Source organism: Rhinolophus ferrumequinum, chromosome X (genome assembly GCF_004115265.2).
Source record: "Rhinolophus ferrumequinum isolate MPI-CBG mRhiFer1 chromosome X, mRhiFer1_v1.p, whole genome shotgun sequence".
NCBI classification, from domain to species: domain Eukaryota; kingdom Metazoa; phylum Chordata; class Mammalia; order Chiroptera; family Rhinolophidae; genus Rhinolophus; species Rhinolophus ferrumequinum.
In genome coordinates, this window is record NC_046284.1 from 39,942,343 (window position 1) to 39,958,980 (window position 16,638).

The window sequence follows — 16,638 nt, forward strand, 5'->3', positions numbered from 1 at the left end:
CTTTTGTGGTTCCAAACAAATCTGATGTTTTTTTGTTCTATTTCTTTAAAACAGGCCATTGGGATTTTGATGGGGATTACATTAAATCTGTATATTGCTTTGGGTAATATGGCCATTTGAACTATGTTGATTCTTCCAATCCATGAGCATGGAATGTCTTTCTATTTCTTTGTGTCTTCTTCAATTTCTTTCAAAAATGTCTTATAGTTTTTAGCATATAGGTCCTTCACATCCTTGGTTAAGTTTATTCCTAGGTATTTTATTCTTTTTGCTGCAATTGCAAAGCGAATTGTTTTTTGTATTTCTTTTTCTGAGATTTCATTGTTAGTATATAGGAATGCAATGGACTTTTGTACATTGATTTTGTAGCCAGCAACTTTACTGTATTCGTTGATTGTTTCTAATAGCTTTTTGGTGGAGTCTTTAGGGTTTTCTATATATAGCATCATGTCATCTGCAAAGAGTGATAATTTAACTTCTTCATTCCCAATTTGGATGCCTTTTATTTCTTTCTCTTGCCTGATTGCTCTGGCAAGGACTTCCAACACTATGTTGAAAAGCAGAGGTGATATGGGACAGCCCTGTCGTGTTCTTGAACGTAGAGCAAAGGGCTTCAGTTTTTCACCATTAATTATGAGATTAGCTGAGGGCTTGTCATATATGGCCTTTATTATGTTAAAGTATTTTCCTTCTGTACCTATTTTATTAAGTGTTTTAATCATAAATGGATATTGTATCTTGTCAAATGCTTTTTCTGCATCAATTGATATAATCATATGATTTTTGTCCTTTATTTTGTTTATGTGATGTATCACATTGATGGATTTGTGGATGTTGAACCATCCTTGTGCCCCGGGGATGAACCCTACTTGGTCATGATGAGTAATCTTTTTAATGCATTGTACTCGATTTGCTAGAATTTTGTTTAGGATTTTTGCATCTGTATTCATCAGAGATATTGGTCTGTAGTTTTCTTTTTTTGTGTTGTCCTTACCAGGGTTTGGTATCAGGGTAATGTTGGCCTCATAAAATGAGTTTGGGAGTACTATCTCTTTTTCAATATTTTGGAAGAGTTTGAGCAGGAGTGGTATTAGATCTTTTTGAAGGTTTGGTAGAATTCACTAGTGAAGCCATCTGGTCCCGGACTTTTGCTTTTGGGAAGGTTTTGGATGACTGGTTCAATTTCGTTACTGGTGATCAGTCTGTTTAGATTTTCCAGTTCTTCTTGGTTCAGCCTAGGAAGGCTATATGTTTCTAAGAACTTGTCCATTTCTTCTAGGTTATTGAATTTGGTGGCATAGAGTCCTTCATAGTATTCTTGGATGATCCTTTGTATTTCTGTGGTTCCGTGATAACTTCCCCTTTTTCATTTCTGATTTTGTTTATTAGTGTCTTCTCTCTTTTTATCTTAGTGAGCCTAGCCAAGGATTTGTCAATTTTGTTAATCTTTTTAAAGAACCGGCTCTTTGACACATTAATTTTTTCTATTGTCTTTTTGTTGTCTATTTCATTTAGTTCTGCTCTGATTTTTATTATTTCCTTTCTTCTGCTGACCTTGGGTTTCATTTGTTCTTCTTTTTCTTGTTTTTTAAGGTGTAATGTAAGATTATTTATATGGGATTTGTCTCGTTTCTTGAGATAGGTCTGTAATGATATAAATTTCCATCTTAAAACTGCTTTTGTTGCATCCCCAAAATTTTGGTAGGATGTATTTTCACTGTCATTTGTTTCTATGTATCTTTTGATCTCTCCTCTAATTTCTTGTTTGACCCGGTCTTTCTTTAAAAGTATGTTGTTTAATCTCCATGTATTGATTCACAATTAATTTTAAATTGGTAGCACAATGAGAATATTTATCTTCTTTTATACTCTTATCACTTAAAGACTTCCCCATAGGTGATGAGCATTAACAGATATGGAAAACTCATAATTACCAGATATGAGTTTTTAAAATGCTAAACAAGTGCTACATTACTGCTACTGAAAATGTGCCAGAAAGTCAATTGCACACACTTGTCAAAAACATTAAGTGCCACATGCATTGAATCCCCTTTAAGCCAAAACTAGTGTGGTTTAAAGGCACAGGTAAATTTGTTAATTTTCTGTGAACAAGGAAGGCTTTGTTATTTTCCTGGAGAGAAAATGTTTAAGGGTCCCCCTTTTTATTCACAATTCTTAGTGCAAAAAAAGATGAAAATTTATGATTCAACCAAAAAACCAACTTATTGGTGTAATGGGATAGCTCAGTAAGAGTTTGTTCAATCAAAATGTATAATAAGGTGAAAAAAATGTGTTAAGTTGGCAGCAACAGATGATTATTGAGAATAAACACAGAAAAGAGGTTTCAGTGATTGTCTTGTATGTGCATTTATGAAGTTCAGCTTTTCTTCACAACAAGGAACATGGCTAACTAAATTAACTTTAAATTCTAATTGTACAGAGTGGGCTGTAGCAAAGCAAATTTCACATTCTACTCTAACCACTTGGTTGAATGAATGGGCATTCTAAAGGACTGTCTATATATTTCTTAAATACTCGAATTTACCTAACCCCAAATTTATTCCTGATCTACCAGTGTGCAAAGCTAAATTAGCCACTGCTAATAAAACAGGAACAAGATGGAGCATCTTCATAAAATTTCTTTGAACGGTGTTTATAACACATAAGTGTACTCATCAAAAGAAACTTATAACCCTGAAGAAAAAATTGCTGAACAAATAGAAAACGCTTATACTCAAATAGCTTTATATCCACTAGAGCAATTTCTTTTCTAAAGGAGGAAATAAAATGCAAATTATTGTATAGTGAGCCTTTTAACAAATCTTCAATTATCTCTTATCTTTTAATTTTTTAAAGCTAAGGAACAAAGGAAAATAGTATAAAACTGAAATTTTGAGGTTGGCTGTAATAATTTCAAAAAAAATATTTAGAAAATGCAGTTCATGTAACTTTTCTAAGACAATTGAAAATTAACTAATTTAATTGCAAGTTTGCATGTCATTCCTAAGCATGAGGAGTTTAACTAGAGCCATGTAAATAATTGCATTACAATATCACACAGCAGACATCCTTTTATTATTATTATGACTATTTGTATCATTACTCTTTTTCCATCATGTATATAAATTTGGATTTATTTTTCAGCTGAAATTGTGATCACGGAAACAACCTAATTTTTCAAAGCAAATGATCCTTGAGGCAAAAATGTTTGTAATAAGAAAAATAACTTTTCATATGTCATTCTGAGGCAGTAACATTTTGGACATTTTTTGTCATTCCAGTGACTTATGCTGTATGTCAGTCATGAGGAAATGTACACATTTTAGATTTTAATTTACTAAACAATGTTTTACAAAATGAAGCAGAGTTCAAAATGAGATAGAATAGTGAATATTGTTTTTTCACTGAGCAGATATATAGTTATCAAAGGAGGAGTTATGGGAACAAACTACATCACAGTTAAGACTTCTGTATTCCCAGGTCACCATTTTGTTGTATACTCTTGGATTAGAAGTTAAGGTAAATTAAATAAAGTTAAAGTTGGACTAAAAAAATCAGCATGTAAGTAAAAACAATTTTAAGAATTTGAAAATTACCCAGAGTACAGGAGTCAGCTTCACACTATTGATACTTCACAGGAGGATCAAGAAGTCGAGGAAGCCAGAGAGGAGGAAGTTTGATTTCACTGGCTGTGTGCAATATTTAGTGTAGTCAGTGTATATGTGCATGTGTCTATGTAGACATACACATCCATTCTAATATTCTACCTCTGAAATTACAGGTATAGCATGAAATCACAGCTGTAGAATTGAGTAAGCTTGATTTTATAAAACTTACTGCTTACTATTTCCCTAAATACAATTGGGTTTATAAATTCAAGGAAAGTCAGGATTTAAGAAAGGTAACAGGAAAAGATGACTTTGTGATAGGGCCACCTAGAACACCTACAGCAACTTTTCTATCAGTTATAAAAAGCCACTCTCTAGGTGGGCTTAACAAGAATCTCTGAAATCAGAGAAAACACAAGGCCAACTACTGTGCTGGAGACTTATTGATGAATCTTTTCAAAGCCCATTGTGATACTAATGAGCTCACTGTTTTGGGCTTTCCCTTAATGAAGAAGGACTTGCTTTATCACGTGTGAACAAACTCTTGGTGTGCACTGCTCATTCTGGTTCTATACATCTTTTCCAGTCTCTTTTATGGAATGTATATGTGAGGATGGAAAATGGGCCATAGGTTAAACCTGACAAGGTCAGGAGACTGAAAATAACCACATAAGATGGCATGAACATATAAAAATTCATAACTAAGGTAGGCCATGGCAGGAAGTCACATCTTTAGCCTGAAACTTCCTTCATAAAGTCAATCTTCACCTTAAGTGAGCCTGTCTATTGTCTTTTTGCACCTAAGATGACATCCTTGGAATGTCAATCATCCCTTTTTCCAGACCAGGGCAGGAAACTACCAAATCCCTCATTATTATTCTTGTCCCTTGATTAACATCTCTATGTGAACTATTCACTACCTGTCCTTCCAATTTACTTTTATCCAATCCCAGAGATTTCCTTGCTTTGCTTTCTCCCACCCCCTTAACCTACCACCAATGGATTTCATGCAACCCTCCTCCTTTGATTCTACGTATAAAATAAGGTGCAAACCGCCATTTTGTGGAGCATTTTCTCAGTTTGCTGAGATTTTGCTTCTTGGCAATTGTCAGTTTGGCTCAAATAAACTTTTATAAGCGTTCTCTTAGGCTGGATGTTTTTTCCGTTGATATATATTTCTTAGTCCTTTTAAAAGTTCCACCTCCTTTCTAGCTCAGAATGAATGGCCAAACCAAAGAAATCCAGAGACATAGGACTTAAGACGGAAAGATTTCAGAAAGAATTGCAAAAACATATTGACTGCCTTCCAGTGTTTGAGGCTTGTTTCCAAAGTAGCAGGTTTAGATTTTTATTACTTTTGAGGGGAATCTCTTATAGGCCTAAACTTAGTAAGAATACGAAATAACGCTGTGCTTTTAGAAAATAGAAATAACTGCCGACAACTAACACCTATATAGCATTTACTATATGGGCATGTGTTCTAAGCACTTTACTTATATGAAGTTATTAAATCCTATGAGGTCAGTACTATTAGTATAAGTCCTAAAATAGGTTAACAACTTATTTCCACTTAGCAAGTTTCTCATTGTGAAAACAAGAGTTTAATGCACATATCTCTGCTGAAAGAACTTACTGCCTGCTGTACCAGTCTTTTTACAAAAGCAGGAAGAAAACCCCACTATTATCTTTCAAGTATAAAAATGCAGTAATTTAGTTTTGAAATACTTAGAAGCACAATCAGGATATGAAATTTAATTTTAACATTTGAACTTCACATACAATTTGGGGACTCTTTTCTGCCCCATATATTCTTCTCCAGAATTAACAGAAACTGCTTTTGTTTGTAGCCTGGTTTGCAATTAACACCTCTTAAGCAGCAATTTAAATGAGAAAAAAAAAACTTAACATGCAAGAACATGTTTTTCTATTTTCTTATGTTAACACCTGACAGGAATAACGTGCTTCCTCTTTCTTAGATAACTAAGATCTACTCTTATGTTACTTGACAACTTATGAGCTGTTTCACTGATGACAAAGCAGATGGGAGTGGACAGACATTTGGTTAAACGCCCATCTTTCTTTCAGTACAGTCATGGTGGTATCATTCTGAAACTTTGGGCAGGTTATTTTACCCTCTTTCCTATTTCAAATTTCTTGAATAGAAGGGAGGTAACTGGAAAAAGCCACTAATCCCCTGTGGAATGTTGGGCAGTCACTTCCTTTTTCAGGAACCCAGGTTTTCTTTATTTTTAATTTGAAAAATGAAGAAGTATAAATGTATTTATTCTTTCCTATTTGAAAATGTACATTTCGACCTAGAATGCCCTTATTAATATTTTATTTTTAAAAATCCCTGGTGATGCCAAATTATTAAGCATGTTACTTTTTAAGAATATAACAAGATAGGGGCTGGCCCGGTAGCTCAGGTGGTTAGAGCTCCATGCTCCTAACTCTGAAGGCTGCCGGTTCGATTCCCACATGGGCCAGTGGGCTCTCAACCACAAGGTTGCCAGTACAATTCCTTGAGTCCCGCAAGGGATGGTGGGCTCCTCCCCCTGAAACTAAGATTGGCTCAGTTGGTTGGAACATGGGCTCTCAACCACAAGATTGCCAGTTCGATTCCTCAACTCCCGCAAGGGATGGTGGGCTGCGCCCTCTGCAACTAGCAATGGCAACTGCACCTGGAGTTGAGCTGTGCCCTCCACAACTAAGACTGAAAGGAGAACAACTTGAAGCTGAACGACACCCTCCACAATTAAGATTGTAAGGACAACTTGATTTGGGGGAAAAAAAAAAGTCCTGGAAGTACACACTGTTCCCCAATAAAGTCCTGTTCACCTTCCCCAATAAAATTAAAAAAAAAAAAAAAGAAAAAAAGAGGAGGAAGAAGTGTTTCAGGCAGCAGCATGTGTTTAAAAAAAAGAATATACTAAGATAATCACACCTCCTCACTTAAAGACCACAAACAGCAGTGTGGAATCTGCAACGTTTTAAAATACACAAAATTAAATATTTCCCTAAGATCATTTTTCTCAAAGACACTTTCATAATTTTGTTCTTAAATATACTGGAAATCTTAATGATTTAAGTCTGTTCTTTGTTAGATTAAAAAATTCCGAGCAGCAAATTATATCAAAAGAACCAATCATAGTTAACTACTATTCTAAACTGCTTTAAATTCACAATGAAACATGCAGTTACAAGGTGAGCAAGTTATACATCAGTGGACATGCAAGTGCTCATACTGCAAGTCAACTGCAACTTACTATGGAACATAGGATTCAAAACAAAAGGCTTTGGCAATAACTGGAGACAAAAACCATGGGGAGGAAATCAGTATTTCAAAAGAAGATGGAAAGAAATATATCATTATAATTATGACAGATGTCTGCATTTTTAAAACAGTAACAACCTCTCAAAAATGCTATCAGCTGAGTAGACATCATTACTTAATCAATTTGCTTCTTGAACTCTTAAGGTGCTCTTAAAGGGGTTAATTCTAATTGGAAAGAACACATCAGAATTTCAGTTGCTGTGGTTACTGATGGGGTATATGTTGTCATTTCAGGTGTCTTCGGGCAAAATTAAACCCTTAAAAATAAAAGAGGACAGAAGTGCTAGAGAGTTTGTGATAAATGTTAGGCACCAATTACCTATTTGCAATATACTGGAAGGAATGCCTAATTAGATCTAGTCAAACTCGGTCTTAATAATAAATAAAAATAAAATCTTAAGGGTGTTCTTAATTGAGGGAAGAGGCAACAGCTATTCTTTAACATATAGTTCAAATACTTTGTCAATGAATATGGACTAAAAATGGCATGTGTCTAGACCTCACTCGCTAGCAGCTTAAAAGCAGTAGGCTTCAGTAGTGAGTGCTACACATACACTCTCCAAACAGAGTACAAAACAATAAACCAGGTGCTTGAGGGTCTAAGAATTAAGAAATCAGCCTCTTACCTTGAAGAGTATTTTATAATATGAGAGAAGGACACAAGAATTTTAAATGCCTCTTCTAATGGACTAAAAAGATATGTTTCTAACTTTTAATTATCAAAATTATCATCCTAGAGAAAATGGTATGGTTAAATACTACTACCAAAAGAGTAGCAAACATCTTTTTAATCAGAAAGCTCAACTCAGGAAGCTTCCGAGACCGAATCAGGGTGTATCATTAAAATTTGGGAACACACTGCTCACCGAGGGAGAAAGCACATTTCCAGGATGTCATGTAGCACCTTGAAAAATGCCCTTTAATGAAGCCCCAAAGGAGACTGTTCACCTTACACAGTGAGCAGTGTATTATATCTTGGATAATGTCAGTGCTTTTTCTTAATTCTTTTGTTAAGATATTCTAATGGCTAAGAGAACTAACTAAATTTAGTGGGTGGGATGTGAGAACATTTTTTTTTATATTTCTTTTTTTTAATTAAAGTTCATTGGGGTGACAATTGTTAGCAAAGTTACATAGATTTCAGGTGTACAATTCTATAATACATTATCTATATCTCACATTGTGTGTTCACCACCCAGAGTCAGTTCTCCTTCCATCACCATATATTGGATCCCCTTTACCCTCATCTACCACCCCTCTCCCCCCTTACCCTCTGGTAACCACTAAACTATTGTCTGTGTCTGAGTTTTTGTTTCTTCATCTGTTTGTCTTGTTCTTTTGTTGTTTTCAGTTTTATATACCACATATCAGTGAAATCATATGGTTCTCTACTTTTTCTGTGGGATGCGAGAAATTTTATTAGTTATAACAGTACTAATATATTTAGGAACTTAATATAATAGTACTTATGACTATAGGATCCCACTAGACAAAGGAATAATCATTACTTCTAAAAATAGTACATTTTTACATACTTACATAAACAAATTCGTCAAAACTTATCTTCCCATCTTTATTCCTGTCACCATCCAGCATGAGTTTTTGAATAATTTCTCTCACTTTATATCCCGGTAGTGGCATATTAGCTTCCTTGAAAAGCTCATGAAGTTCATAGTCACAAATGAATCCATTGCTGTTGAGATCTTTGTAAAAAAAAAAAAGAGAGTAAGCAAAAAATGAAAAGGTTTTAAAGGATAAATAAATTAACCTATTATTTTTCTTCATTTGAGGCTCATTCATAAGTTCGCCTAAACATAATTTTTTTCCTTATTGTGTGGTACCTAAGGTCATTTGAAAGGGAAATGCAAATTTTAACAGAAAGAGCAAGGTTTTACATCATGTATCCTGTATGTTAAATAGTGTGAGTAGCTTTGTTTAAAAATAGCAATCCAAATATTAAGAAAGCATAGTTGTTTAATAAAATCATTATTAAATCATGAAGCTAATAGAACTTCTTAAAAAAATGAATAGATTGTACACCAATAAAACACTGACTTGTTATAAAACAATTTCTATGGTAGCTATTTAGGAGTTTTATGTTCCTTATTCTTCCATTAGTCTAATGGAATCGTTTTATGAATTAATGCTGATTATATTACAAAGCACACCTGAAATGAAGCTACCATCTTCAGTGCCACTTTTTAAAGAGTTAATGTAAATAAACATTTGTCCAAGACAAATATAGAGTTCATAAAAATAATTGCAGCACCGAATAATGCAAGTGTTTAACATGACTACAAATAACATTTTTAATTTTTGTGCTACTACAGTTTTAACAGTGTATCTAAGTGCTTATGATGCCTATTCTGAAACTGTTAAAAATGGGGAAAAATTGATCAATGACCAAAAGTTAACTCATTGGAAAAAAGGGCTAACATACTGAGGATTGTAATCACTTGACCATATTTTTTTAGTTAAAAAAGTTGGACTTTGACCAGCAATTTCAATACCTACTGTTCAACAATTCTTTAGGTCCCCAGTCATTTTCATATATAAGTTTGTTATAATAAAAGGAAACAACCTGAATAGAGAAATGACCCAAGATGTATTGTGAACAGTTAATCTATTTGATACATTACTTAAAAACTCTGTACCAGATATTGTTTTGGGATTGGCGATACTGCAACCACTGTAAGAAAGTCTTGCTGTCAGAGCTCACATTCTAATGACAACTAATAAGCAAATATAACATGAGGTATGACTATAAAATATAATGTAATATAACATACGTGCTACGAAGAAAAATAAAGCAGGGTAGGTAAGAGGTTAGACTGGGGGTTAATTTGCCCCCTGTGGTACATCCAGAAACTTCTGGAGACATTTTTTTTGGGGGGGGGAATATTGGGGAACTGTGTTTTTCCAGGACCCATCAGCTCCAAGTCAAGTCGTTGTTTTCAATCTAGTTGTGGAGGGCGCAGATCACCGGCCCATGTGGGAATCAAACCGGCGACGTTGGTGCTGTGAGAACTGAGCTCTAACCATCTGAGCCAACCAGCCGCCCCACCTGGAGACATTTTTGATTACTACTTTGAGGAGATTGAATTTGAATGAAGATTTACACGAGGTAAGGGAGCAAGTGTGGATATCTGGGGTAAGAGATTACAGACAGAGGAAAAGCAAATGCAAATTCTGTGGTGTAGAGGAGTGTCTGGTGTGTTTGGGAACGGCAAAGGTGCAGTCTGACTTGAGCAGAGTGAGCAAAGGAGAAAATGAGAGGTGAGGTTAGTGAGCTGATCATAAAAGCTCTTATGGGCTAGGCTATGGAACATACTTTGGATTTTATCCTAAGTGTGATCTAAGGGTAATTCATATTGGCCAGCTTTTGCCACCTATTAAAATAGTAAATATCCTATATGAAACCATTTACCCAATGTTTTGAAGGCTGACGAAATTCTGTTTAGTTTTAATAAAGTATACTAGAGTCAAACAAATATTCTTAAATATAGATGACTACATTTTTAAATCTACCTGTTAAAATCTCTATGCTTTTAAAACATCCCCAAACTACCCAACACTTCTGAAAATCACTTATATTTCCTTCAAGGCAAAACACTTAATTCCCCTAGGGCACATCTTCACTTTCTTTGCTTTGAATTTATAAAAGGTTGTACATCAAACACTTTATCAGTAAAGTTTTTATATGTGGAAGTAAATCCAACAACAACATCTGCAGCCGCTAAAAAGAACAAAGTAATCCACAAGGCACTGCGGCAGGATTTTAGCAACTTTTGATGAATGAAATACTTGGATTTAAATACACTTCTCCCATGTATATACTGATCTGTTTCTCCCATTCCTTTAAAAAGTTAAAATAGAGCTCAGTGCTACTGGGGCATGATGAAAGAAACACAGCACAGTCGAAAGGACACAAGTGGGAGTAATGTGACCCAGGATTGCATTTGCACAATTCTCGGTCTTAGTTTTCTCATCTGTAAAAGGTGTGCTTTGGGTCAAATGATCTCTAAGGTTCCTTTTTGGCTCTAACACACTGATTCTAAGCTCAAGTACACAGGACTTCATAAACCACACACACTTTTTTTAAAAAATGAGATAAAATCATAATATATATGAAAGATAAATACAGAGTAATAACATTCTCATCATTGCTAAACCTCATTATCTAAATGTAACAGTCCTTCATTTTTATGACACCTTTATTAAAGGAGATAGCTTAATCCTTACAAATATTAAAACTTTGTACACTTTAGCAATTTCTGATAGAAAAATATTTTTAAATGTATTCTACTTTTCCCTGACTTTTGAAATGACATATCTGAGCATAATTTAAACTTGTCATTGACTACAATTTAGACCTAGCATATGACAAGTGCTTAATTGTTCTTTTTGTATTCACAGTGATATAATAGAAGTGGAAGGTAAAGATGCTTAAAAATAAACATTGGAGAAATACCGTGAATTCAAAGCTACATGAAACTAACCAATCCCTGAGAGTCTAGTCTATCTGGCAGTTTATTTGAATTAGGCAGAATAGAGGTGTAGGCAGTGGGGAGAACTACCACTTGTGTGAACCCTATCTGAAATAACCTCTCCTGAGCATTCCTTAGAAGCTCACTGATGTGATTAAATGATGTCAGGAAGTAGCCACCCTAAAATATAACTAATATAAAATAACCACATGTGGAAATTCCATTTCAAAGAGTAGTAATAATAGATGCTTTTAGTAATTGACAGGAACATTTTAAAGGGGGGTTGGAGGAATAAGAATTTCTCCGTACACCACAAACTTTATTAGGTGGCATATCCCTTGATAAAGATTCTTCACGTCTTTTTATCTCCCACCCCAATATGTAGCACAGTACCTTGCATATAATAAGCAATGGGAAAAATACTTTTTGTAGAATCATTGATTCTCAAGTATTAAGAGTGCTCTAATGTAATGAGCATTTTTAAAACAAAATAAATAAAAAAAACAACAATCACAAAAAATACATAAATAGCACTACAAGACTGAATGGCAATTCCATCAAGAAACCATGACAGAAATATCCCTTAAACAACATTCAACCTCATTCCCTTTGTTAGAATCCTGTCCCCACTCAGCAGCCTTCAGATCTGTAATTTGGTTTTCTAAGTGAACACACCCACCAAGGAGTACCCAAGTAGACAACCAGGGATGGTTGTCAGGTCTGGAACTCTCTCATTCTAAATGTAGAAAATTACTTTGTTAAGAAATCCCACGTGCACTAGTTTAGTATGAGTCAACCTCCAGAGTAAACTGAGTATCTACTCTGTGGCAGACCCTGATCTAGATACCAGAAACAGAGATTAATCAGACAGAGCATCTTGGTTTTTTACTTGAAACCATGGCTTCAAAATCCTTGTAAAACTTTTGAGTCACTTGGAGTATCTATCCTATATCTTTTCTGAGATGGGAAAAGAATCATTGAACATGTGTCATCTAGCTTTACATATTTTAAAACTTTTACCTATTCTGCTATTTTCCCCTATTTTATCAGCAGATCTAGCTTTTACTATCTTCTGTGATTAAAGGCATTTTAGTGTTAGTCCTAGTAAATTATAGCAATCCTTTCTTAGAGCTCCTAAATCATATCTTTTGAAGAAAACAATTTCAATAAGATGGCAGAGAGAACCTAAAAATGCAGCTTGCAATTAATTTTACAAAATCTCCCAGCTGGAAGACAAAATTGTGTGCGATTATTTTTAAAGAGTTTTACTCTAATTTTATTTCCAATCCCCAGCCAACACACACACACACACACACACACACACACACACACACACCACACACACACATCCACTCCTTAAACAGTATCGGAGATCTATGTGCTGTGATTTGAAAAGCCAGAAAATGAGACAGCCCAGTCTCATTCTCACATTTAAATTAAAAGTGGCATTTTAGAAAGCTTCCATCTCATCAGTGACATTATTAAGCAGGCGCTCAAAACTATGTTTGATGGTGAAACTTTCCTTTCCTGAGTTTTGACATAAAGATGAGAATTTAATAATAAATTGACCCAAAAAACACAGACCTAGATTGAAAACAGTTTTAACAACTGGAAACTAAAATCACAACCTCCTGGCAGGATGACAGTCCCTGATTTTCTCATTAAAGCTGCCAATATTCTGGAATCCCTTTATGGCTCATTTGCCACTTCTTCATTAACTATACATTGGCACGGGGTGGAACGGGTTCTGCATTTCGAAGACTTGTGTTCCAGCATCATATATTTAACCACCTGATAGAGTAGATATTATCATACAGCCTATGTTATCTAGAGCATTCTCAATGTTTCTGCAAGCACATGTCTTAGCTTGTTGGTCCAGAAAATATGGTCAGTATGGGCAGACATTAATGGGAGGCAGGGAAAAAGAAACTCCATCTACCCACTGAACAAAGTTCCCACAGAAAGTAAAGTGCTAAATTTCAATAAATAACAAAGTATTCTATTTTTTTTTAAAAAATCACTATGGAGGAAAAACATGGTTGCTAGCAGGGAGTGGGGTAGGGATGAGGAAAAAGGGGAAGGGATTAGACAGCATAAATTGCTAACTACAATATTGCCACGGGGATGTGAAAGACAGTTTGGGGAACATAATAATGTAAAGATTTTGTAGCGTGTCAGATGGGAACATGTCTTATTAGCGATACCACTTCATGGATGGTGTAGATGCTTGACCACTGCACTGTACACCTGAAGCTGAAGCTGGATAATATTGTATGTCAATTATAATATATATATAGTCACGTGATATGGAGTATAGCATAAGGAATAGAGTCAATGGAATTGTAACAGCTATATACGATGTCAGAGGGGCAACAGATTGGGTGGGGGAGGGGGGTTATCACTTTTTGAGGGGTGAAATGTCTAACTATTGCACTGTTTTGTACAACTGAAACTAATTTAAATAGATAAATAAAAATTAAAATAAAAAATCACTATACTTAAAAAATAATCACTAAGAGCCCCCTATGCTGCACCAAAGAGGCTCGTCTTTCATATTGGCTACTGAATTCGTCAGAAAGGAACCAACTGCTGGTAACAACAGATTCTCCCTCCTTCCCTTCCTCCCTCCACCCCCCTTTCTCCTCTCTCTCTGATGACACATGTAGGTTCACATCTGCATTCCGTTTTAAAAGAAACCTCATTATGCTCTTTTACCAAGTATTATTTTAACTGCCAGTTAACTCTCCCAACACCCTCCCCCAAGTAACCTTAAAGTAAATAAACTTATTATGCAGCCATGTTCCTGCAGAAGTTTGAATCACACCAAGAATACACATCCTTAAAAGGAAATGTTTTCCCTCCCCTTGCATCCTGTTATTTAAGCTATTTTAAGTACTTGTCTGGAGAAAGCCGAGCCAGAATTCAAGTGGTTTTGATTTTAGCTGCTGTTTTACACTGCCCATGTCCAAGTGGTATGTGGGGCAATCACTTCAAATGCATATTTTGGGGTGTTACTTGGTCTTACAAATCTGACAGTAAGAAAGACTGGGATTTCGTTTGACCCCAGGATGTGTGTGTGTGTGTGTGTGTGTGTGTGTGTGTGTGTGTTGCTTTAACCATCCTTGAATCTGTCTAAATCTAGTATCTTTCTTTATAAAGAGGTCAAATATGTGTGTCCTCATCTGCAACACAGATGCAACTTCTTTACTACCCCACTCCGGACAGTGCTCATTAGGACTTACAGAAGAAAACAAATCAAGTGCAGATGCACTTCCTTTCAGAAAAGCTGGGTTTAAAAGTTCCATTTCGTTTAACCAATATATTCCACATTTTTTGCTCTAAAAAATGACAATAGGAATCTATATGTCTAACAATGGACTTACATACACACACAATTTTGAATGCCTATGAAAGCACATGATACACTGATTTAAAAGACTCAGTCAAAAGACTGGTGCAGAATTTAGATTATGTTCCACCCTAACATCTAAGCAGTAAAGTCAAGCTTTCACTGGCATTAAAATTTTAGAAAAGGCAGCTGTTAAACATCTCCAGATGCTTACCTAAACATGGGTTTTCCCAGCTTATACCTCTTCAGGTAGCTCATTCCAGCAAATCTAAGACGCAGTTTAATGGGTCCCAGCTAAAGAATTCTAATAGTGGATCCCCTAAAGTGGAGGTCATGTACAGCTGAAGGATGGACAAAGTTAGAGAGCTGAGACCAGGCAATCAAAAATGTCTAGCAATCTTTTTCCAACTCAAAATTTCCAGCAGTTGGACCATCATTTTATCACTTGCTGCCATTCTCCCACTTTAAAAATGCATACACAACTAAACACACACACTCACACGAGCACATTCTCTCACACGTGTGTGGCTCTTGTTCTTCCCCACACCCCCACACATTTGTACTCTTATCTTCCACGTTGTCAAAACATGGCTTTCAGACTATCTCAAGACCTTCATTTCTAATACTAGTCCATCAATACTTACGCAGATGGCACAGTAAAAGAGCACTGGTTGGTTTACTTTTTCAGTTGGGTTTTAGTTTTTATTTTTCAAGTCATAATTAAACAAATATGCACTCGTATAGTTTTATTGACTACTAAGAATAAATCAAACTAAACCACCAGACTTTTTGTGGCATCATCCGGATGTGATTTTTATATACTAGAGAATATCAAGTCATTTGAAACAACTCAACTTCCTGAAATGAGAAAATCTGATACAGCTACAATCACCATAACCAACATTTTTTTTAGCTCAGTTTGGTGAGCAATGTCAAAGGAATATACCCACACTATTCCTAGTTATTTAAGAAACCCCATTATTCTTTTATTTCCAAACTGCTGAATTCATGTTTAAAAAAACCCCAAAGCTCAGGAACAATTCCTTAGGAGAGAAAAAAGTCAGAAGTGTTTGCAGGACTTTAAAGCCAATCTGAAGATTTACATTACATGACTTTATCTTTATTACAAGTAATCACGCAATGACCTCTAGCTTCCATAACAAGATTAAAGTCTCAGAATGTAAAAGACATTTTCTAGTTGGTAAATATTTACTTCCTATGTGTTCTGAAAGTTTTGTTTATTCTTCTTTAGAAAGAACTTACACAGCATTGCATTTGAATTAAAACAGAAACATTATGAAGTAGGAAAACAATGAGAGCCAAGGCTTCTGCTATCCCAGTGGGAAATACTGGAAACAAATGGTGAGAAAAGTAAAATAATTAAATGAAAATATTCTGTTTGGAGCTTAACACTAAGCAGGTGCAGAGAGTGAGTGAAAGGAGAATTTTAAATCCTAATACTTGATTTATTGCTAGTAAAGAGAGTTTCAAAGCACTACTAATTGATTGAACAAAACCTATGATTAGTGGTAATTACAGAGATTTTCTCCATACACTAAGATTTTGTTGAATTTCTAAAGAGACAATCAAGGCCATTACTGTTAATAGATGGGAAAAAATCATATAACAATTTCCATATTTTGTCACAATTGAACTGAGACAAAGTAATCCTCACTACCCTCCCCCCCAAAATAAGAAAAAATTGCCCCTGACAGGAGAATAAGTTACAGAACTTATTTTTAAAATCAAGCTTCCCTTAATGAAGAAAAAATAAAGACTTCCATACCACCTTTGACAGTTGCCTGAGGGCTCCATAACTAACAACTAAAAAACTACAAAGATTTTAAAGGAAAATTAAAA

General features: G+C 35.1%; 1 protein-coding gene across 5 annotated transcripts in view; it reads right to left on the reverse strand.

The window, feature by feature from the left end:
* PLS3 (plastin 3) overlaps positions 1-16,638 on the reverse strand; it is a 100,833-nt gene that overhangs the window by 19,505 nt on the left and 64,690 nt on the right. For all 5 annotated transcript variants that reach the window (XM_033117696.1, XM_033117697.1, XM_033117683.1 and 2 more), the window contains one exon: positions 8,482-8,645. In XM_033117696.1, the coding sequence (XP_032973587.1) occupies positions 8,482-8,645 (164 nt within the window). The remainder of the gene's footprint in view (positions 1-8,481; positions 8,646-16,638) is intronic.